General features: G+C 44.1%; 1 protein-coding gene across 2 annotated transcripts in view; it reads right to left on the reverse strand.

The window, feature by feature from the left end:
* Positions 1-22,481, reverse strand: part of CDK19 (cyclin dependent kinase 19) — a 105,974-nt gene extending 83,493 nt beyond the window's left edge. Inside the window, exons 1-2 of one of the 2 annotated variants that reach the window (XM_072332596.1) lie at positions 22,144-22,481; positions 6,767-6,842 (exon numbers count right to left, since the gene is read on the reverse strand). In XM_072332596.1, coding sequence (XP_072188697.1) covers positions 6,767-6,842; positions 22,144-22,271 — 204 coding nt within the window. In that variant the 5' untranslated portion in view covers positions 22,272-22,481. Of the gene's footprint in view, positions 1-6,766; positions 6,843-22,143 lie in introns of those variants that run through there. The other variant, XM_072332595.1, reaches the window with a different exon arrangement.
* Positions 22,482-25,098: the final 2,617 nt, after the last annotated feature.

Here is a 25,098-nt window from a genome sequence, read left to right on the forward strand (position 1 = left end):
GAACCAAACCTTCCCTCCAGCTGATTCATACTTATAAAATCATGATACACAGACACTTCTAGCCAACACACACCCTAATTCCCTAATAAAAATCCCTTCAATTTTTATTTTTAAACTTACACACATTTCATCACCTCCAGCTATTAAAAAGTAGGGAGTGGAGTTTCAAAGTTTCCACAAACAAATGCAACAATCTTTTCTAATTAGGTAGCAGAGAATTTATGGTGAGATCCCTACATTGCCAATTATTTTACATAATCATATTATTTTGGCAAGGGGAAAAGAAGTTCTGACATTCAAAAGGAATCTCCTACAGTACGTGTACTCGTGGATACACTTTGTTGTTTTTTTTAAAGGATCTTGTTTTACCTACAGTCACCTTGAAGCTAGGGACTGAAGTTAGAAACATTTTTCTACATCGCAGTAAACACTGCAAGCTGCTGTGACGTTGTAAGACAAGGAAAGGGTCAATATAGTCAAAGTAAAGGACTTGCGTGGATTATGAAATTCCATGCAACTGTACTTGAAAAGTGTCAATGGCACTACAGGTTTTCAAAGTGATTTATTTAAATCAGAAAGCTATAGTTCATCCTGTACAGCTGATGCTATCCACATTCGTAACAGAAACAAAGATGGGTCAAACAAGTTATTACACCAGTCTGAGCTACGGTCTCAAGTTCACATTTCACCTTTAGCTCATTTGTCTAAGTGGTTTCCAATTCAAGAGATGAGAGCAGTTTGCAAGTGATGTGCAGTGCCTGACAGTGGCAGGAGCAAAGCAGCTTTCCTGGCTCTATCAGTAAGGAATGACCTGGACCTTCAAGCAACCCTAGACCATGGGATTAGTAGCACTGCTGAGAAACATGGTAAATATGCAAAGAGCAAAAAGACAGAGAAAGCAAGTTTAGTTTGGCTCAGGTTCAGTGCTATGACACCAAAAACTCCAAAAGCTGGGAGGAGGATAAGCAGCCCCAGATGAGCTGCTTATCGCAGAATGCCTTCAGTTAGAGGGGACCTTAAAAATCATCTGTTTCCAACCCTCTGCAATTGGCAGGACTGCCACCCCCCAGCTCAGCTGCCCAGGGCCCCATCCAACCCAGCCTTGAACACCGCCATAGATGGGCACCCACAGCTTCCCTGGGCAGCTTCTAACAGTACCTCACCACCCTCCAAGTAAAAAATTTCTTCTAAACACTTAAAACCAAATGCCCCCTCTTTCAGCCTAAAGCCATTGCCCCTTGTCCTATCACTTCCAGACTGGGCAAAATGGCAGTCCCCCTCCAGCTTGTAAGCTCCTTTCAAAAACTGGAAAGGTTGCAATGAGGTTTCCCCAGAGCTTTCTCTTCTCCAAGCTGAACAAGCCAAGCCCCCTCAACATTCTTCACAAGAGAGGTGCTCCAACCCTTTGACCACCTTCGCAGCCCTTCTCAGAACCCACTGTAACAGCTCTGTATCCTTCCCACACTGAGAGCCCCAGGCCCAGACAAAGTACTCCAGATGAGGCCTTACAATCACCTCCCTCACCCTGCTGCATCTTGTGATGCAGCCCAGAATACTGTTGGCCTTCCAGGCTGTTAAGTGCACACTGCTGGTTTGTGTCCAGTTTTTCATCCATCAGGACATCCCAAGTCCTGCTCTTAGGGAGCTGTTTTCTATACTCATATATGGGATTGCCTCGACCTGAGTGCAACACCTTGCACTTGACCCTGTTAAACCTCATGAAGTTCTTATGTGCTTACTTCTTGAGTCTGTCCATGTCCCTCAGAACGGTGTCCCTTCCTTCTTATTATGTCAGTAGCATCACTCTGCTTGGTGTCACAAATAAACTTGCATAGTGTACACTCAATCCCACTATACTAGTGAAGGTCACAGACTGCAGGGAGGCAATAGAAAAAATAAAATGTAAAAGCAAAGGGACAGAGCCCTTACTCAAGAGATCAGACAATGAGAAAAAGGTTAGAAAACTACCATTTAACCAATAAGGCTTTTAATGCCCTGCCCACCCACAGGAACTGAGAAGCCCAAAATATTCGTACCCTCTAGCACTTTGAAATATACATTGCATCAATAGGCAAAACGCCTGAAAATAATTTGTGCATGCTGAATTGTTTGAATGAGCTTTCAGTGCCTCATTTAACATTAGTCTGAATTATTTTAGCCTGTCCCCATAAATGCCAGTAGGAACACAAAGGCCAGCGAGTGCTCCCACCAGCATCCCACAGTGTGCTGGCACCACGTCAAGGTCTCCCAGAAGGAGCAGCCTCTGGCAGCTTCACCAACAGCCAGTACACACAAGCACAGGATGTGGCAGCTGAAGTGATTATGCATCCCAGATCCCAAAATACACAGAGGGCAGAACTACAACTATTCAGACCGCTCATAAGCAAGGCTAGGTATAAAACACTGCTGTTCTGTGACTCTACTTTTCCCTATTAAACCATCTGTAACAGTCTAATTCTTTCCTGTACATTAAAAAAAGAAAAAGGTACTGAGGTATGAAAAAGAAAGTGCTGATATAGAAAAGTCCAATGAAGCTTAGAATTAAGATCACTATTTACAGAAAAGGTGGCTAGAAATGACCATTTATCCTTGGAAGAAATGAAATTCACAGTGTTGGCAGCAGAGATAAAAGCCAGACAGACCCAGGAGCTGACAGGCAGCCTCCTTAACTCAAGTCAGTGGTTCAAAGGAAAAGAAACCTTTACTAGTAGCCATCTCCCTACAAGCTATGCATTAGGAATAAATGTGATCTTACAGAAAGACACTCTTCAACTTTTCATTTTTAGGGTTAAGAACAATTTCAGAGCAAGACCATATAAACTGTGGTAAAAGTGACTTACAAACATTCATTGGATTCCAGGACCTTTTAGTGCTATACTTTATACACAGTGCTGTCTCAGAAAAACAACAAATAGAACGCACTAAAAACACCGACTGTTTTTCAGAGAAAAATCAAACTTACTTTTGATTTCTCATTGAATTTTTTTTGAAACACATTCAGCCAGGGAACTGCTATAAATACCGGATGAAATACATACCTTGGTGGCAAACGGATAAGAAAAAAATATGGGGACAAGAGTTCAGACCTTACAGAAAATTCCCAAGAGCTTTAAGACACCTAATTTCAGTGACCACTCAGGAATAGTAGCTGTGTCCAGTAAATGGAGGCTTCAGAACCTATCTGGGAAACCTGTGCCAGTACTCAGTTTAAAAAAAAAAAAAAAAAAAAAAAAAAAAAAAAAAAAAAAAGCTGTGGGTGTTTTTTTGTGTTCAGATGGAATTCCATGGATTTTAATTAGTGCCCGTTGCCTCCTGTCTTGTCCATAGGCACCACTAAGTCTGACTCTCATTTCTTTGAACTGTTCCTTCAGGGATTTATGCGTACATAAGATTCCCCCTTCAACCCTTCTCTTCTCCAGACTCAACAGTACCAGCTTTCCCAGTCTTTCCTCATACAAAAGATGTTCCAGCCCTTTAATCATCTTTATTGTCCATGTTGCTCCAGGTCTCTCTTGTACTGGAGAGCCTAGGACTGGAACCAGTTCTTCAAGTAAAGCTGCACCAGTGCTAAATAGAGAGGATCACCTTCCCCAGATTGCTGGCAATGCTCTGCCTAGCACAGCCTAGGATGCTGTTAACCCATCTTTGTCCTGAGGGTGCCCTGCTGGCTCATGGTCAGCTTGCTGTCCAGCAAAGCCTTCTTTGCATAGTTACTTTCCAGGCAGCTGCCTCCCAGCATGTACTAGTGCCTGGAGTTATTTCACCTCTCTGTGGAACTCCATATTTCTCTTTGTTGAGCTCCACAGGATTCCTCTCAAATCATTTTTCCACAGCCTGCTGAGGCTCCTCAGAACAGCAGCACAACTCTCTGATGTATCCACAACTCTTCAATTTTGCTTAACCTACAAACTTCTTGAGGGTACACTCTGTCCCAGCATCTATCTCACTAATTAAGACTTTCATGCAGCTTTACACCCCTCAGAATGTGAAACTCCATCATCTCTTCCACATAAGCCAATATAATGGAATAAGCCAGTAATACAGAAGCCTCTCAAATTGTTCACAATCAGAATTTTTCTAATGATTTTCTGATTAGCCCATACCACCATTTAGCCTTTAGTTTATGCAGTTCCTCATGTGAAATTCAACATAAATTTGAGTGAGTTAATCACTAACTCATTCATATTTTCCAGCTTTACTTTTTTAAAATGTTCTTGCTTGAAGCCCATCAACAACACGTGTCTCAAGAGCACACAAATAGTTGGCATTCAATTATCTTCAGAGTACACTATACTTACAGGGAAGAAATTAGCACCTCTTTCAGATACAATTATTATCACATAAGAACCTCCTCTAGCATTTCAAGATTCCAATACAACAAAATTGGCAGCAATATGGATTCCTGCTTCAGGAGGGTCATAGAATGGTTTGGGTTGGAAGGGACCCTTAAGATCATGTAGTTCCAACCCCCCTGCTATAGGCAGGGATACCTCCCTCTACACCAGATTGCTCACAGCCCCATCCAGCCCGGCCTTGAATGTTTCCAGAAAGGGAGCATTCACAGCCACACTGGGCAAACTGTTCCAGTGTCTCACCACCCTCACAGTAAAGAACTTCTTCCTAATATCTAGTCTCAATCTACCCTCTTCCAGTTTAAAACCATTTCCTCCTGACCTTATAAAAAAAATCCCTCCCCAGCCTTTCTGTAGCCCCCTTTCAGACACTGGAAGGCCACTATAAGGTCCTCTCAGAGTCCTCTCATCTCAAGGCTGAAGAGAAGATAACACCCTGCAGATGAAAAAACAAAAAACAACACAAAAACACGTAATCATCACTCACCTCAGGAGCCAGGATATTTATTCTGAGTATCTAAGCAATACTACATACAAACCAGTCTTGAATCACAACAATCAAATGCCTTTCTATTCAACAGTTAAATTCTTTAATCACACTGTCAGTGTCTTCACGTTACAGAACTGCTAAACGATTCTCAGCAAAACACAGAATCAAGTATACCAGTGTTTCTTCCATCTGCTGAGCTTACAAAATTATTATAGAGGAGAGAATGAGTGCTAAGTTGGGTTTTTTGTTCTTGATGTTTTGGGGTCGTGTGTGTGTGTGTGTGTGTGTGTGTGTCTTTTGGGTTTGGTCTTTTTTGTTTGTTTGTTTTAAGTTAAATGTCAAAAAATCTACCCATGACATTTTAAAACTACCTCTTTTCAGGCTAATATTCATTTCTTAATCAGTAAACACTACACTTTTAAATACAGGATTAACTACTAATGCATTAGTTATAATCCTCCTCTTTGTGGAAAATACCTTTGATCCTCCCTGTTTGCTAGAAAAATAGCCGCTTCTTTTCCAACTATTTCACCTTTACCTTTTACATATTTCTAATGTTCAACAACCCTGAAATTTCAATAAGGCAAGCAGTGATCTGCTGCTTATCCCCAGTTATAGAATTTTACTATGAAGTCTGGAGAAGAGTAAAATAACATCCAAGGAAGATTAAAAGAGTAACTACTGTGAGGATCTAAACAATTTGTGCAACTCAAACCATTTAAAAACAAATAACTAAGGAATGAAATGCTGATAGATGGTCAGTGGATGAAGTAATTTGACACTGTTTCCTCACAATGTTGTGTCTAAGCATGACAGAACCAGCTCCACACCACAATGCTATCATGACAAAAGTCTCATTTGGACTATACTCCATACACTGATTCTTGTATTTTGTCTGTTTTAAATCATACTACTACGGAGACAAAGAAACTGAAAAATACTTCACTGATGTCAAAGCATACTTAAGCAGAAATACCAGCAAAAAGGCCACCACTGGGTAGATTTTATGTAAAGCAATCAACAGCAACGGAGCCACCTCTCAAATCCTTAAGTGACCTTGACCTTACAGCGACAAGCTCTTCAAAAGGACAGTATTTTTGTCAGCTATGGCACTTGACCCACAATTACTGCATGCACTATGCTAAATGCAATACTGCTCAGTTCATGAATACCACAAATTTCTAACGCTTCACAATGCAGTGAACACCTGAATACTGTGTATCTGTGCAACACTACTAGCTTATAAAAATCCACATTATAAATAAAAGAAAAGCTCTCAGTATACTGACAGCATTCAAAGAAGATAAGCATTTAATCAAGCAAATGCACTTATTTTGCAGTGCAGGAAATTCCTGCATTGCTTATATAAATACATGTACATACGACCACTACTGTGCCTGTTGTTTTTTTTCCCCTTTTAAGATACACGCTATAAAGCTACAAGTAAAGCTGTTTTTATTTTGCTATGAAATTTCTCTGTACTTAGCAAAGCAAATAAGGAATGAAGAAAACAAGCTGTTATCAGGTACCAAACCATTAGCCTGAAATAAAATACATTGTTAGCAAGCTGACTTGTAATGACAGTTGTAATCTTTTGAAATCATTTTCTTACAAGTCATTTTAAAAACCACCCAGTTTTGAAACAAACCTTGATTAAAAGGGTCACATTTATTTCCTTCTCAACACAAAAGCATGCAAGACAAAATACCAGAGAAGGCCATTACCATTAACCTAGCAAAAATGTCTCTTCCCGCACACCAGAAAAAAAAATGCGTTATTTACATTTTATGAAAAGCTCATGTTTGATTAACTTTCATGCTTGCATACTTCAAGGAAAACATTTACATAATTTTACTGTAGAGAAAAATAAAATACCTATTGAATAAGAATGTCAGTAAAAAGAGTTTTGTTTATGTGCACTTACTGCAATCTCTCTACAGGCCGACATGGATATCCCTGTACCTTCAATTTGCTTCAGTGCATATTCCTTTTCATCTTTTCTGTACAAAATAAAAAAAAAGAAAAGAATCTTTTTAGCTCTGATTTATGTTATATCAATTAGTACAAGTATAATGATTTATTTCGATTTGATCTGGATCAAGGAGCTAAAAGTCTATTTTTTTAATGCATAAATTACAATTAGACATTCAAGGCCTAAAGGCTTCCCTTAAATACAGATTTCAAATATTACAAACAAAACCTCCTTTATAAATAAACGTTGCCAACCTATCTCCATCTCTCTCTGAACTATAGCAATAACTGCAAATAGATCTACAGACAGTTGTGGAGACCTTTCCTACAATTATCAGATAGTGGCTAACACAAAGAATCAACGCAGTCACATCCCACACCTGGAAAACTCCCCTGAAAGTTTCTAGAAACTGCAAGAATCTTACTTGATTTTATGAGCCACTGTCCATCAAGTTTTAAATTAAAACATAATAGCATGTCAAAAGTGAAATGTGGATTTCACCAGGCAAGTCTGTTTGCCAGACCCAAGTACAGGATTCCTGCTGAGTGCCTGCTACCACGTACCTCTACACATTACATGAAACTGCACTCTGAAGTGCAAAGTTGAAGAACATGAAATAACCACAGTTTGCTGCAGGTTGCTGGAAAGCAAACAGGACAAGCAAATGAGTAGTATATTGGTCACTCTGAAAGGAATGCTTCCCATTTATTTCCACGGAAACTACAACAAAGAGAGCACAGTAACACTATATAATAGAGCAAATTCTCAGCTAAAAAACACTACTTTTCAACACAGTCACCACCTTTGGTTATGCATTTCTGACAGCGATGAACAAGAGCCTGCATGCTGAGCTAGTAGCAGTCTATACCAGCAGAGGTGATCCACTGTCACTGCCACCACTGCCAAAACTCAGCACCCAACACCTCACATCCACCGTTTGGCCTCCATCAATGCTCAACAAGTGTTAACAAATGTCAGTGGAAGCAATTTGTTCCACATGGAGGAACTCAATAATACACCTCTTCTTCATACGCACTTCCATGTCAGACCGTCCCTCTGCTGCCATCAGTCACACAGCAACAACACATACGGAATACTGGCAGGAAGGTTCAACCTCTACTGCCATATCACCAACATCCACCTCTGACATCATGGGCCAACACAATGAAATAGGAGGCACTGCTTTCAGAGCAGCTCTCATGATACAGCATTATCTCCTTAATGCTCACAGACAGGTTTGGTAGGATTCAGCTGTAATAAGCGGGTGTTGATAAGCACCATTACCCATAGTGCTTATGCACTTACGTTGGCTCACCAATTACAATTTCTGGAGAATTCAGTAACTCACAGTCTCCCAAATTCCCTACAGCAAGTTTCCCTTCTTTCCAGTCCCACATCATTTCATTTTACTACCCAGAAAAACTAAATTGCTCTCAGCCTAGGGGGTAAAAATTTAAACAAATGTTGTTGCTTGTTCCAGAAGCACTTCAATCTATGCTATTTTAAGAAGAAACAACTTTTTAACAAAAGAAAAGAAAAACCTAATGATGGGAGTTGCCCCTCTAAACTTCCTGACTGTACTCCAGGTTGCTGAGCACAAGGCTCCTTGAGGCCTACAGGCAACAACCCAGAACCTCTTGTTACGATAATCCATAGTGGTATCAGGCCATAACCTTGTCCTTCAGCTCATGCTTTCTTCCCTGGCCAATAAAGATAACATTCCTTACATTTTAGCTTGTACAGTGCAAAAAGAGAACACTGTCCTGTCCCCACATTTTACTCAGTTGGCTTTATTTCCATTTACAGTATTCAATTCAGGAGATGAATTTACGATTATTTCATCCCCTAGTAACACTTTCAGTTTTCCTTTTCCATAGGCTTTAAAAAAAAATAACATCACCCAGTTCACTTTAGAAGCATACAGTTAGATAATTTAGAGTAAGTAAAACATTTCAAGGGCATCACACTGCCTTACCTACTGCAATTATAGTTCAGAATAGTCCCATCAGATGAGAAACATCTACATACAAGGCTATGGAAGACTAGAAACAGCTTGTTCAAGATGATACAGGAAAAAAAAGACCTGAAAATTGCTCAAGTTATTGTTTTATCCATATTATTCAGATTCTTACACTTTTAGCAATGGACCCTCTTGAATTCACATTTAATTTAACATACATACCTAATTCATTATTAATTATCCACATAAAAGAACTGGCTTGGAAGCCTATAGTCACACTGAAACTGCAGTTGTGACTACTACATCAGTTAATACAGATATTAGCATTATACTACATACAAATAAAGATTTTCATAAATAAGTGCATGGCACTGTAAATAATAAAAAATAAATTATACAGCATCTTGAAATGAATTAAAAAAAATAAAATAAAAACAACAACTAACAGAAAATAATTCACTTCTGTAAGCAACATTCACAGAATAATTGTGACTTTGTAGGACAAAGCCTGGGAAAACTACCCAGCTCAGCATCCTTAGAGCACAGCACTGCAGTTACACCATATCCTACAGACAGCTTGTTACACTCTGATCACATTGTTTAATTGTTGCCACACAGCATAAAGTTCAGCAGTCAGCCAGGGATCAAACTCCGTTACAAACTTTTTTCCCTCCACCAAGCAAAGGTAAAGATGTGACACTGAGGTGCACCTAGAAATGAACTGAAAAACCCTTCATAGTATTTAGATCACTAAGTGTTGCAGGAACAAAGCCACTGCACGGATCACATTTGGCACTGGCTAACAGGCACAAGCTGCTCGCAGCTAGAGTGCATGTGGCCACAGCCTCTTAAGAAGGTATTAGTAGCGGTAAAAGTTGAAAGGTCTAGAATTAACTGGAAAAGGTGTCCTAATCCTTCCAGAAAGGAAAAGTTCTTACACTTCAGTGTTTTCCATGCAGTGGAAGTACCCATCAGTCTAAAAACAGTATGAGACAAATAAATAAATAAATAATCGGCACATACTGTCCCTGTGGTACACATTCTTCAGCAAGCAGGGAAGTCATTTGCTGCTCTTTTCCTCTCTCTGTACCAAGCCTCAAGCAGCTAGCAGCTCAGCCAGCTCCTTTTTGCCCACACTGCAACCAGCCACAAATGAAATCTACATGGGAATCTACATGCTGATCTTCATTTACTTCTACAGAACAGTATCCATGTTGAATTTCAATAAATATGTGTTATTTGACGAAAGTAATGGATAAGACCACAAAATTTCTGCCTCATTTTCCAGTGGTGAGAAGTTCAGCATCTCGGTAATGCCCGTGGGTTTGCTATGCAGTTGACCTGCCTGCTGATCCATCCCTGGGAGCCTAGTAGAAGGCTTCACTGTGCTGCAAGTGGAGCAACACACGTGTAGGGCACAGGAAACAATGCAGTAGACATGCACATCCCCTCATGTGCTCTAATTCATGGGACAGGATGGAAAGCACTGGTGAGGCCACACCTTGAGTACTATGTCCAGTTTTGGGCCCCTCACTGCAAGAAAGACATTGAGGCCCTGGAATGTGTTCAAAGGAGGGCAACAAAGCTGGTGAGGGGTCTGAAGCACAGGCCATGAGGGGAGGCTGAAGGAGCTGGGATTGTTCAGCCTGGAGAAGAGGAGGCTCAGGGGAGACCTTACTGCTCTCTGTAACTACCTGAAGGGAGGTTGTAGTGAGCTGGGGGTTGACCTCTTCTCTCGTGTCATTAGTGATAGGACCAGAGGGAATGGCTGCGGCAGGGGAGATTCAGGCTGGGCATTAGGAAATATTGCTTCTCAGAAAGGGTGGTGAGGCACTGGAATGGACTGCCCAGGGAGGTGGTGGAGTCACCGACCCTGGGGGTGCTCAAGGAACAACTGGATGTTGTGTTGAGGGACATGGTTTAGTGGGAGCTATTGGTAGTAGGTGAATGGTTGGACTGGATGATCTTTTAGGTCTTTTCCAACCTTGGTGATTCTTTGATTCTGTAAGCCAGTCTCCCTAGCAGGCTGTGACTAGACAAGCCCAGTGCTGTTTCAGAGTCCTGACACCCAGCTTGCAGACTCAGCGACCACACTCATTCCTCTCCTGGCATTACCCCACACTGCCTGGGAAGATAGCATGCTTCATCACCTACAGGATACACTCTCTGACACCACATGGTATCATTCTGAGTGTGGTGACGAACAAGTTTCTATCTCGAATAGAAGCTGTAGGAAGCTTCATACTTCAGAATGTTCCAGCAAGTTTAGCAGTCTTTCATGAAGCACTGCAATGCCAGAAATCACACAGAAGTGAGAGACAAAAAACAAACAAACAAAAAGAAAACCCACAAGACATAGTGCATACATTTTTCCCAGGGTCCTAAAAAGAAAATACAACAGCAATTACAAACATGTGCTCAGAGGTGACAGACAAAATAGAATGAAGTGTTTTAGAAACATTTATATTAACAGTAGGCATGAGCGAAGTGTAAAATGATACACAGACTAAACTGAAGTAGAGACCCAAGCCAGTTGCAATTACACTCTTCTGCCCTCTAGAATTAAAGAAACAATTCCTACCTCCAGAACAAAGATGGTACCTTATATCAGGTTATATTCATGAGCGTTTTTTTAAACAAACCTCTGCATTTCTAGCATGGTGCTTTTGAACCACGTTGATCAAATGGAGCCTCTTGGTTCAAACCCCAAACCCACCTTGGTTCAAACTCAAACTGTACAAGTTTGAGTTGCACAAGATGTTAGAACATAGAGCAACTGCTCACAACAGCTAGCCTTTAAAATAGTCTGCCTTTCATTACATACATTGCAAGAAACACACAGGAGAACAATTACACTAAGCTTAGCCTGCTGGAAAATCTGACACATCCCAGCCATGTAAAAGGGATCGTGTTAAAAGTACCATTGGCATCAGGCTATGAATAGACACCGGATGTTATCACACTAACCTATTAGAAGCTGACCTATACCCTACTTTCATTCCATTATTCATGGAATATCTTCAGGTATCCCTTTAAAAAACACTTGATGTGGCTGCTCTTCTGCTTCTTATTCCTTTGGAAACTAATCTATGAACTCAGAGGAGGTGTGCATGTTAAAGAAGAGAAGGGAACTGAAAGTGCTGCTAGGACAATAGCCTTTAAACATCACTTCCTCATATTGTGTCCTTCCACAGAATCTCAAAAAAGATGCTAAATATGTATGAAAAAATATGCTATTGTCACACCACCTGTGGCAGATGCACTTTTATGCATGGGATGAGGCAACAGTTGATCAATAAAGGACAAAACAGCAATCTGAGCACTAATCACACTTCATGTCATTAAAAAAATAATAATAATAAAATCATTTTCCCCACTATAGTTAGACCAAACAGAGCAGGGAATAGATTTGTTAACAGCAACACGGCAACTGAAACTATTCCGGAATCACTGGATCTGACCTAACCAAATTCTTTTCATCTTTCTTGCAGTTCCTAAGTCATAAAATTAAAAGCACAGAAAGTGACTAACTGCAAACAGAGATTATTTCGCAGCCACAGCCACTGACAGATGTTTAAGATCCCTGTAACAACAGAAAACTAGAAATCACATCAGCCATAGCTTAACCTTTATGTTTTAATAACAGAACATCTTAAGAGGAAAGAAAGCACAACTTCAGTCGCTGCCCCACCACACCGTAGCCATTGCGGAAGATGCACAGGGCTGGTGTAACTGCTAAAATTAGGCTGCCTCCAAAATATCTTGAGCAAGTGAGAACTGTGAATTTCAAACGAGTAGGTTCATTTTATAGCAGATTGGCATAAGCAGACCTGACAGCCTGTTTATAAATTTAAAAGCTGAAGTGTTCACATTAATCTTTGAAAGCTGTAAAATTATTCTGCTGCTCTAGGTAATTTCTGCCAGTGTTTGCTGTATTAAAGCAGGGGATGGAGCTGTACCTGATCTTATTTCTTTCTAGACAGGCTTGATTACAGATAATGAACAGCTTTAGGAAATACGTCCCTTCTGGAAGGGCTACTGCATCTGAGAAGCAGCAAGGAGAAAAAAAAAAACCTTCAGAAAGAAAGAAGAAACAAGCTTTTACTTATCAGTGAATTATGTGCCAAGGCCACAGATCTACGGGCCTTTAAACTTTGCCAAAAGCGAGTCTGCCTTTTGTTTCATAAAATCACTTACAAGAAGAATGTGACTAACCACAACCTTCGATTATATTAGCCATCTGTTTTTCAGTAATTTTAAAAGTCCTAAATCCATAGTGTAAAAACATACTGTAAATACAAAGCCCAGCACACCAGGTTTCTTTCTTCAGTGCAAATCTAGCTAAATAATACAAATTCTACAGGCAGGAAAACATTCTTAAAAAACCAGACATTGAGAAGCCTGTAGTTCTTTTGCAAGAGCCTCAGTCTGATGCACTGCAGAACTTCTGTTCTTCAGACTTTCCAACTCACCAAAGAACATGTGAAATCTCCAACCGTAACACAACACGGATCCAATTCTTAGTAACAATGCTAACAATCAAGACCTTGTTAATAAAGCAAAATATATTCAAAAGCTACAGTCCAAATCATTAGAAGGAAGCAAGATTCCATACTAGTGGAGCATCGCTATTTTTTTCCCTTTATTTCAATGTCAGAGGATCAAGATTTCACACCCCTACAGATGTATGCCAGCTGCTAAGACTGCCTCGCTACTTCCCAACAATTAAGACAATCTTTGACCAGTAATCCCCATCTGTTCCCAGGGAGCTCACATCAGGCTTGATTTCCTTGGAGCTTGAAGTCCATGCATCACACAGTGAGAACAGGCTTCTCTTGCTCTTTTAGTAGGTTACAAGCATAGGCTGGACAAAACTTTACACCAACATTTTCTCCTCACCTCTGAACTCATGCTCAAGGTAGAATAAATGGCATTTCACTTATAATGGTCTTTCGGCTGACATGAACTGAAGGTCAAATTAAATTTGGTAATTTGTCTACCCCTGTTTCTCATTTGAAGCATGACAGAACTGGGCAAAGAAACAACTGGTTATCCTCTGGTTTTAATAAAAGGAACAAACACAAAGCTGACTTTGAAGTCTACAGTGTCCTTGGGAACATGGTAACAGCTCATATAGGAACTCTGTTTCAGGAACAGAAGCATTCAAAAGACAGACTGAAACCCACTGCTACAATAATTGCACTGAACAAAGCCACAAATACAGCACTTCTCACTGAACAAGACACTAGAATCTTATCATCAATCCATAGGAATTCATGGAAATTTTAATGCTGGTGATGGCCTTCTCTAAACACCTTTATATTTGCAGAATTCATGAACCACACGTTAAGAAGCCCCTCTCCTAAAAGGATCTACTTGGGAGTCAAACAGCTCATCGCACACTGCTGGCATTTCATGCATGAGCAGCCTTTATGCCATCAGATCTCTTCAGGCACAGGTCTCCATGACATTGCAAAAGCCATGGGAGAGTTGATCAAGGGCACTTGCAGTCAGAGCAGTCAGTCCCACGTTACCTGCTTGGATGCTGCAGGCACTCCAGTTCAGGCAGGGAAAGGAGGGACACAACAGGCAGGAAACCTTTTCTGGCAACACAGATGTACTTTTTCTGCAATTCACACATGAGGAGACCAGATATATTGCCTCACAGTAACAGCAGTGTCCTACTTCACCTCTGGATGTCGTTTCCTGCCCAGAAGATTTAGCTTCTGCCTCCCCATCAACTGCCTATTATGTTTATTGTCTCTTGACCATAAAAAAAAGAAATCAGTTGCACCTTCTACTTGTGGGGAATGGTAATCAACAAAAGAACCTTACTGCACAGTTTCTAAGAACCTATGTTTAAAAGCATATTAAGGCTATTAAGCATATTAAGGCTATATTGCGCTCTGGCAGCCCGGAAGGCAAACGGGATCCTGGGCTTCATCAGGAGAGGGGTGGTCAGCAGGGATAGGGAGGTGATTGTCCCTCTCTACTCTGCTCTTGTGAGGCCCCATCTGGAGTACTGTGTCCAGGTGTGGAGCCCTCAGTACAAAAAAGACATGGAGATTTTGGAAAGGGTCCAGAGGAGGGCCACGAAGATGGTCAGGGGGCTGGAGCACCTCCCCTATGAGGACAGGCTGAGGGAGTTGGGTTTGTTCAGCCTGGAGAAGAGAAGGTTGCGGGGTGACCTCATTGCAGCCTTTCAATACCTGAAGGGAACTTACTCCCAGGAGGGAAGCAAACTCTTCGAAAGGGCTGATAATAGCAGGACTAGGGGAAATGGTTTTAAGTTAAAAGAGGGAAGATTTAGGTTGGATGTTAGGGGGAAGTTCTTTACTAGGAGAGTGGTTAGGTCCTGGAACAGGCTGCCCAGGGAGGTTGTGGATGCCCCGTCCTTGGAGGTGTTCAAGACCAGGTTGGACGGGGCTCTGGGCAACCTGATCTAGTAAAGGCGTATGTTTGGTGGCCCTGCTAGGCAGGGGGGTTGGAACTACATGATCCTTGAGGTCCCTTCCAACCCGGGTCATTCTGTGATTCTGTGATTCTGCTATCCACAATTCATATTTGCATCAGAGCCCTTACCCAGGAGTTTGCAAACCAGCACACACAGGCAGCTGTAGCTGAGGCTCTGCCTATTGGAATGCCTAACTTCTTGTGTGGTTTCATCTACACAATGAACGACCCTAAAGCTGTCCAAAATCATAAATCTTGTGGAAAACAGATGACAACTGAGGGTGAAACGAGAAGTTACGCAGAAGCCTCAATCAAAAATTTACTAAAAACTGCTAATCCCAAAAAACACAGAAGCAAACATAATGTTCTTCATAATGTCAACTGTTCCAGCAGTCCCTGCTCCTTCAGTCTTTCTCACAGTAAGTAAAGCCACTTTGTTTTGGTTGTTTTTTTTTTTTCAGTTGTAAAAAGAAAAAATAACACCCACTAATTCTGCAGAAGTCACTTAAATTTCACAACATTCCTTTCAGCCGGTCTTATCAGATACACTCATATTTCATGTCGTATCTCAAATCATGCAGCTTAAGCAAAGACGTGTGCTCTCACAGAAAAGACTAACAAAACATGAATGAGAAATTCAGATACAGAAGTATCCACTGATTTACAGACTACCACAGGATTGTGTTAATAACAACCAATTTGGATCTAAAACGTTTCTGCATTGCTCCTTCCCAAATCTACCGAGATAACTGAACTCACAAGAATCATCATTTCTACTGTCATCACAGTTAGCATTTCTACCTGTCAGTCATCTAGCTGACAGTCAAATGATCCATATATACCAAGTCCCCAGAGCAGGGAGGTGTTTTCTAAAGCTAAATTATTTAGATACATTCACTCATAAGTCAAGTCAAAACAGTAAAGGTTTGGCTTTGCTACACAGAATTGTTCTTCATTTCCTAAGTGACACACACACTGAGCTAGACAATTTGATCCAAATGCAGCAGCCCTAGACAAGCTTCAGCGTTCCTTCAGGCAAACACGCTGGTACTGAAATGAATCAATCTTTTTAATTTCTTATACTTTGCAAAAGAAACGGGAAAAGTTCAGCCTGCTTCAGTTCTTCAACGCCAGCAAACAAGCTCAAAAAACAACACATCTTTGGAAGTCAAACATAAGAGCTTCCAAAGATCCTTTCTTACATTATATACGTGGTCTGCATTAACTCCTCGACTATACTTAAAGCAGCAGCAAGTGTATGTAATTACAGTCCTACTTTGCAGTGTAGAATTCATCAGCTTAAAAAAAGAAATGGACAAAGACTGGTCAGATGGACAAAGACTGGTCAGATGGACAAAGACTGGTCAGATGAACAAAGACTGGTCAGATGGCATCTGTAAAAGTCACCTGTTTGATTAAGGCCACCGGAAAAAAAAACATTCTTTCTGGGGCTATTTTCAGAAGACAGGAAAATTTAATGAAGCAACTAATCATCATGTCATTAAGTGAAATTTGCTTAACTAGTCCACAGAAACAGTGGTCACAGAGGCAACCAAGCCTGCAGCATCCTAAATCACGGTGATTTCTCAGTTCATTTTCTTTTTTAAAACCATGCATAATGTGATATATGCTTTAAAGTAACATTACAAAGAAACACTTCTACTGCAGTACAAGGGATTACACTGGATGACCCAGAAATACACTGACATGTTAGATTTCTGTCCAGTTCATGAGAGAAACATTCAGCTTCTAACCCAGCTCCTCTTCTACTTTGCACCCAAGTGGGGTGCAGAAAGGAACCCATTTCTCTTTCTACTCTAGTTTCCTTTTCCTGTAGAGTTATTAGGAAACTCTTAACTCCTCATTCTACAACAGGAAGCTTCTTATCCTCTCTGCCACTAAATCTTGATAAGTTTTCCTTCATAGGTTATTATGGGCTACCTTCTGCATGAGTATTCCTCTGCAATCTTAGCAATAGTCTTCACGTGTTTCTCAAACGTAACCTCTCCTGCTTCTCATCACCCACACCCATCTCATTTTTAACTCAGTCTCCTGCCACTGCCCCAAAGCCTCTTGCCCTCACCCCAGCACAAAATGAAACACCAGCAGATTGCTGCCTGCATTCTGACAGGCCCAGGCTGCACGGCTCATCTCTGCGCTCAGAGAGCAACACGAGAAAGGACAAAATCACTACAGGAGAGACCATATGTGAGAGCCTGTGGGAAGCACTGAGAATTACTCATCACCACTCACACAGTCCTTTTGGGCAGGAAGCAGAGCCATGGTGTAGCTGCGCTATCAGCTCTCAGCACAATTATGAAATACTAATGAGCTCTTCCTAGCTCAGGGTTTTTCATGAGAAAGCACTGCAGACAACTAGTCAGACGGGTTCCTCTTAATTCTCCTGCTTCTTCTCACACACGTTAACACCACTCACTGCTAGGAAACATCCTCAGGATTTGCACATGACCCCGTATTTAGGTTTACCTGGATGTGCAGAGATCATATAGTGAGGCACCAACACCTCAGTTCCAGACAATGTCAAATAGTGAGTACGAAGTCTGAATAATAACTTATCACAGACTCTCAAATACCTTACAAGCACATACTTGCACTGGTACACAACGCTGTAGGTACACATTCAAGAGCGTATATTCCTCACCACATCAAGGAGCTGTCTCTCAACAGCACGGGCAGCTGCAGCATCCAGGCACTCATTGCCCTGTGACTGCAACCCCAGCACTGCTTGTTTGTAGCATTTAGTCAACTCTAGTGTGAGTTTCACTTCCTGACATGCTTGTGCTCTATTAGCTCAGTATTTAAGTTCTGAAGAATAACAATACGGGAAAAGCTCACACAAATTACTGTTACTCCAATACTGATTTAGAAGATTACACAGACTGCTTCTGCCTGTTCTAAGCTGCAGGTTTTCCATTACCAAAGTGATGTTGGTCATACGTGTGACCAGATGCAATCTCTGAGCAACACGGCTCTGCCTGCAGAAATCCCAGATGCCTGAGCCACACCACAGAAACGCCTGTTTTGTTGTGTGCGGCTGCTTCCCACAGCATTCCTCTCTTGATCAAGATCTTTCACATCTGCTTTGAACAGATATGATTCATAGTATTAAAAAAATAATAATAATAATGTAAAACTAAAGGCTACTTGACAGGAAACAAAGCCAGCGTTCTTGGGTTAGATTCACACTTACTCTGACTGTGGACTTCCCCTTCCTTTCTCTTTCCATCCCCATGGCCTTTCCCTAACTTTCACTCAAGCCGAGTGATGTGAGCACTTCATACCAGCATTAAGAATTTGACACCCACACTTCTGCACACTGACACCACATGGAGCAGCACAGACTCCCCTTTAGCTCCAAGCCCTCGGTACTCATGAATAGGAGCAGATGGATGGGCAGGGGTGGCGCTCACCTCTCAGCAGCTCCCAGCCCTTCCACACACACCATACTGGAAGCTGAATATTCCTGTCTTTCCCTGCACCCACCCAATTTTTAAAAGGTGTTTTGAAACGTAAGGATTAATAATACTACATGTTTACGTTTTCGTTTTGTTAACTGTTGTCGGCAATTTTGTTTTAACAACTACTGTTGCCCATAGCCATACAGTGAGCCAAAGAACGGTAACATGACCACTGTGTGACAGAAAGCAGCCAGCTCAGCTGTTTGCTTAAAAGCAAGCACAAGTGGCAAGAACTAGAGAGCTTTGGCTCCCTCAGACCTGTCTCACCTTTTACAAATGCTACATGGGCTACTGCTGAACCAAGAACAGCCTGTTTCCAGTTGTCTCCTGAATCCCATTGCTCCTGGTGCGTTCCTGACTAACAGCAGTACTTTCCCAGCTTGCTGACATGTCCAGACACACTCCTACAGGTGAGCGCAGATGACGGAACGGAAATACCCTGCAGTGGCATGAACTGACAGACCAATCTTCTCAAAGAGTACAGGGAAATAATGCAGGCATCCTCAACACCACCAACAGAAAACAACAGAAATTCCAACCCACGCTTTTTCCTACAAATTGCAATAAGGAGGTATGGGAAGTCTAACTAAAAACACCATCGTGGCTGAAACTGTGAGCAAAGAAAGAGTAAGGAATGTAATGAGAAAAGGTACGACGTGAAACAAATCATACTTCCCCAGGCACAAACTGGTGTAAGCGTACTCTTTGTTTTACTGCACAAATGTGATTTGGTGCCCAGAGAAGCTTTAGCCAAGTCAGCATGCTATTCTTGAGGTGATATGTGCACAAAAATAACAGGTTTTCCAGCTACATGAAGAGCTAAGTACTTAACGCTGACAGCTGAACTGCAATCACAAGGTTTATCTCTATATTCTTACCTCCACCCCTCCAAGGTGCCTGTCCAGCTTTAGTGCACACTGAAATAAGCCATTAGACAGCTTACACAGAGATCTATTTTCTAGCCCTTCTGGGCTACATAGATTCTGAAATTCTACAAACCGGGTGCCTTACTTATCTAAGCGTATAATAAAGGTAATACTTCTAGACCTCATCAGGCCACACTACGGGGAAGGATACCCAAGTGTTCAATACGCTCGTATGACATACAAATGTCAAACCAACATTGTCCAGACCTGACTACCTGTTAAAAAAATGCCTTAATACTTCAGTTTCACAGAAATCAATCAGCTCACCAGAAACGTGCCCAAGTGATATTCCAATCTAGGCTGAAAAGGCCAAACTCGATTGTTACGCCGTCTAAAAACTTCTTTTATACCCAAGCCATTCACTGAGATCCAAGCAACCACTTTTACAAGCATTTGATCCAACAGCTTGCCAAGCTTCATATAAACACATTTTACTATTTCATAAAGCTTGCGTGCCAAGTTTTTGAAACATGAAGTGACAGGCTCTCTGTGGAACTGCTTCAGAGCTGTGAGGCTCTCAGTGCCCCCAGCCTCCCGAGGCCGCAAACTGACTATGAGACACTGAGTAGCCAGCATCTTATATACGAATGCCCTGCAAATGTGAAATACTGAGGCAGACCATGATCAGCCAAAGAAGAATTCCTTTACACGTGCCTCAAAATCCCCCAGTGATCGGCACGCTATAAAAATGCATCATTGTTGAGTTTCTGGGTTTTTTTCTGTTGGAAAAGTTTCTGTCATTAAGAAAGCCACAAACTTAAAGATTAATGATAAATACACTCTGCTGCATAAAGATATTTTAGCTATCTGCTTTTCCTCTTCCCATAAAGTAATCACCTCATCTTAATGATTCTCTTAACTCGTTCGCATCTTACTTTCACCAAAGGTCCTAGAGCTATGCAAACTGCTTAAGAGTGAAGTTTCTGATGCCATAACCCAGTTTCCATGCTTCACAAAGCAAAACTTGACTTCTTACAGTGAAGTTGCATTTGTACCCTATTCAGCTGCATTTCAATCTAATTGACCGCTTACTGAAACTTCTCACTTCCTCTCCCCAGCTGGCCTGCTCACGGCTCCAGCCTTCCTTTAGCTAGTGTATCAAAGCTGGAGATAATCTATTTTTTTGCCACGTTTACTTCTAATTCGCTGCTTATTTGCATTCCTAATACTATTACTTAAGGATTTTGAAGGCCCGTCCTTTATGGTGTTTTGTAGCATTAATGTAAATCTTATCACAACTTTCCATTACCACTGAAGGAAATGAAGCAGATAAGCTAGACAGACATCAAAAGCCTTTTTTTGGCCATAAAAACAGTAAACTCGAGCTTCTACCTCTTTTATGTCATTCCTACGTGCAGTAATACCAAGAAGGCTGTGAAGTTTCTTTTTAGAGTTAGTTATGCTCTATTTTTCAGGTTGCAGAGGCAGTTAGGCAGAGAAGGGCCCACCTCTCAGTGCTCAGTCCCTCACCTGAGCCAAACTGCTGACTGTTGCTGATCCCTTAGATATTACAGCCACTTAACTCGCTGTTTAAATTGTTGAGAAACACATGAATGCAATCTACTCCTACATTAAAAAAGCTCCTAGGTTTCTTTATGAATGGAAAGCAGCATTCCATCAATCACTTCCAGAGCTGCACAACACAACCAAAAAGCCATTTTTCCATACTCGGTCTTTTCAAAGTTCCAGCTGCCTGGAATGGAAGGCTCTTCAGCGTTCAACTTAGAAGGATGCCGCTTCAGGTTTATGAGTCTTTAGAGTGTGCTTAGAACACTTCCATAAGGACGGTCCACGTGTGCGCACCATTCGCAGGACACAATAAATGGAAAAACGGCCCTTCCAGAAGGACGGGGTCAGGCTCAGAGCTCACCCCTACACCGCTGCCTTTCAGAGGCCTGTGGTGGCTGTGCGCAAGGCACGATCTTGACAACCTCAAACGGCAGCATGAGCTCTCCAGCCCACAGCGTGTCAAGCCATAGACTGGGCACCTTTCAGCTGCCTCTTCCTCAGAGGCGAGAAGGAAGATCTAGTGGGCTCAGCGACCCACCTGAACCAAGCCGGCAACGAGACGCGGTGCTCAGCCGTGGGTTACGGGAGCAGGTGGCGATCCGACCTGCAAAGGCAACGCCGCCCGCTGAGCCCCGGGGAGCACCCAGACCCCATCCCGCAGCCGGGGCTATAGCGGCCGCCGCGTTCCGAAGCCGCCCGGCTTCCTCGGGTCCTCCCGGCTCACCGGAGCGGCGCTCCGACGGGTCGCGGCCGCCTCACGCCGACCGCCCCGCGGGGCGCAACCCCGGACACGAGCGCGACCCCGCGAGGCGGCGACGGACACGCGTGGGCAGCGCGGGGCCGACGTCCCCTCGAGCGTCTCCAGCCGCGCAGCCCGCGCACCTGCCCGCCCGGCCGGGAAACTTTCCGTGCTGCGGGTGGGGGTCGGCAGGGCGCGGGCGGCGGTCCGGGGGTGCCGGCGGCGCGCGGCCCCGGCGTCGGTTGGCGGCGCGCGGCCCTTACCCGTCCTTGCGGCGGGCCTTGTAGACGTGCCCGTAGGTGCCTCTGCCCACTTTGCAGCCCTCGTACTCGAACAGATCCTCCACCCGCTCGCGCTCGGCCGCCAGCTTCGACTTGAACTCGTAGTCCATGTCTCGCCCATGGGCGGGGAGGGACGGGAGGGGGACGCGGCGCCGGCTCAGCACCCCCGGCCGGCGGAGCCCCCTCCCGGCGCCGCCATTTCCGGGGCTCGCTGGGGGCGGGAGGGATTCGGGGGCCGGGGGGGGCGGTTTGTTTTTGTTTTGGTTCGGGGCTTTTCGGCGGGGGGAGGGGGCGCGCTCCGCCGCCACCCGCTTCAACTGGGCTCCTCGCGGCGAGGCGCGGGGCAGGCTGGGAGTGGTAGTGCGGCGGCGGGCGCCGGCCCCGGCGGCGTGGGCGGGACGAGGCCGCGGCCGAACTACGACTCCCGGCGTGCCCCGCGCCGCCGCGGCCAGGCGGCGTCGGCGCACTGCGCTCCCCGGAGACGGCCAGCGTTTCGGCGGCCGCCGGGAAGTTGCCGACTGTTAACGGCGCGGGAGCGGGGAGACCGACACGCGGATCCGCACCTCCGGCACGGACGCCGTGCGAGCCCCGCTGCCGCGAGCGCCGCGCATAGAGCCGCCAGGAGCGGGGCGCCGAGCGGGGCGGTGCGGCAACTTGTTTATCTCGGCAGCTGCCACTCAACGCTTGGCTCCGCCCCCGCGCGATGCCGCCCCCTGATTGGCCGGCGTGGCTCCGCCCCCGCGGCCCCGCAGCGGCTGCCGCCGCCGAGCCCGGCCCGGGGCGCGGGCGTTGTGCTGCGGGGCGGGACGAGGAGCCTCCGGCCCTGAGCTCCGGGTGAGGCCGCTGGGTGGGCAGCAGCGAGGCGCCCGACGGCCGGGGCTGTGTCGGGGTCTGGCTCGCAGAGCGTCCCCGATGGGTGTTAGAAGCGCGGGTTTTCCACGGTCGTTCTTTATACCAAGAATCACGTGGACGGAGTTCAGCGTTCACCTCGCAAACGCGGACTCCCTCCCGTGTGACGGTGGGGCCTGACGGTTGGGTGCTCTCACAACAAGCCTCGTCCCTTCGGCCCCAAGCGTGGAGATGCTTAGACAGATGTGACGATGCTGACGGGTTCACCTGCACAGTGAGGCCTTTTAAAGTCACATTCCAGCCGGTCGTTGTGTGATTTCTTTGTGCCAAACTGCTCCCCACAAGCTTGCAGAGCTGCAGAAGCGCTCCAGGGACGCAAGGTCCAGACCAAGGCTGTGCCGTGACACAGGATCAGTGACGGCCCTGCCTGCTCTGCCTCACCTCACTGCAACGAGCAGGTGGCACTGGGCAAAGCCAGAGGAGGAAGGAAGAAAAAGCAGTGCCCGCCCAGCAGCTCCCTGCAGTGCTGTTGGGAGGAGCAGGCTGGCTGCTGTGCCCCCCTGACAGAGCTTTGGGAGCAGCCTGGCCAGGTCTGTGTGTGCCATCACTGTTCCCGACCCTCAGCCTGTTCCCAAGCAGGAGTGTGGCTGTGTGACATGGTCAGTTCTTCCAGAAGGCCCCTTGTGTGAGTCTCTGACCATCAAAGCTCTCACAAAATGGTTGCTCCTTTACCAATGTAGTATTTCCCACAGAACCGCAAGTACTGTTCGATTTCTTTCTGCAGCTGCAGATATGGATCTTCCTGAACAACACTCAGTCGTGAGCTGGCAATCTTCCTAAATGCAGGAGTGACCATTTATCTTTCAACGTCAACATTAAAGACGTTTGCTAAAATTAGAGCTAACCATCTACCTTTTGCAAAGCACTCGCATCTTTAGTCACCTAGCAATCAAATCCAGCACTGAAAAGAGAGCACATAGGCTTGCAAAGGCAAACATGTCACTGCCTCAGAGGGCTGTACTGTTGGTAATAATAAGCTCTACGAGATCCTGTTGCTCACTGTGACCAAAATAATAACTGTTTTTCCCCAGTCTTATCACAGATGCTCTTGTTTTCTGCTTGTCAGGTCTGATTTTCCTGTAATTTGCTGTGTGTCTGTAGCCCTGTTTGGAGAGGGCGACAGCACATCCAGTTACAGAGGCTCAGCACGGCTGGCAGCTGTGAGCCTAGGCAGATCAGTTCTTTTCCATCCCACAGCATACCCAGCTCCTCAGTGTTGCAAATGGCTGTTTTATCCTTCCATAAACTGATCATGCTCTGGCAGTAAACGCTTCACCCCTCACTGCTGCTGCTGAGAGGCTGTCCAACAGAAACTTCTCTCACGGGAAAGCCTTTTTTTAACCTTCAAACCTGCATTTCCTTGAGACTTGTCTACATCCATCTTCCCATGCAAGTACTGCCCTAACGTAGCCTTTCTTCCCCTCTTGTGTGTATCCCCTGCCAGAATTGTTTACAGACTGCAATCTCATTGCCTCACACCCTTTATTTTGCTGGACTCAAACAGCTCTTCTCATTCCCCTAATTAGCTCCCTACTCCCCCTTCTTTTCATCATCCTATGATATTTGCAAATCCTGCAAAGGAGGATCCAAGTTTAGGCCAGCTCAGAGTCCAATAGGAACAAGATTACCTTCTCATTTGAAGACTGCAGAAGTTTAAGCAGTTCGCGTCATGAGGACGAGCGCATTTGTCTCATCTTGCAATTGGAGCATATGGCAGGATTCTGCTTCACATTCTTATTGTAATTTTTCCTACTTGGGGAATCTCTGATTTCTGAGCTGCCATTTGGCAGCAGCCCTTTTCGGAGAGATTGCATTCCTGTGCAAAACGGCTGCTTCTTCAGATGGGTTTCCTACCATTCTTGAATTGTTTATCATTGTGTTATTCATGTCTGTTCAGTGCAGAAATCAATGTGAATGTTTAGATACCTAATGCCCTTTGTTAGGAAAATAGAAAATGGCAGGCTTGCAAGTTGCTAGTGTGATGTTTCTCAGGCTGACAGCCTAAGTGGAGATGAGGGGTCGTTGCTG

Source organism: Excalfactoria chinensis, chromosome 3 (assembly GCF_039878825.1).
Source record: "Excalfactoria chinensis isolate bCotChi1 chromosome 3, bCotChi1.hap2, whole genome shotgun sequence".
Lineage (NCBI taxonomy): Eukaryota > Metazoa > Chordata > Aves > Galliformes > Phasianidae > Excalfactoria > Excalfactoria chinensis.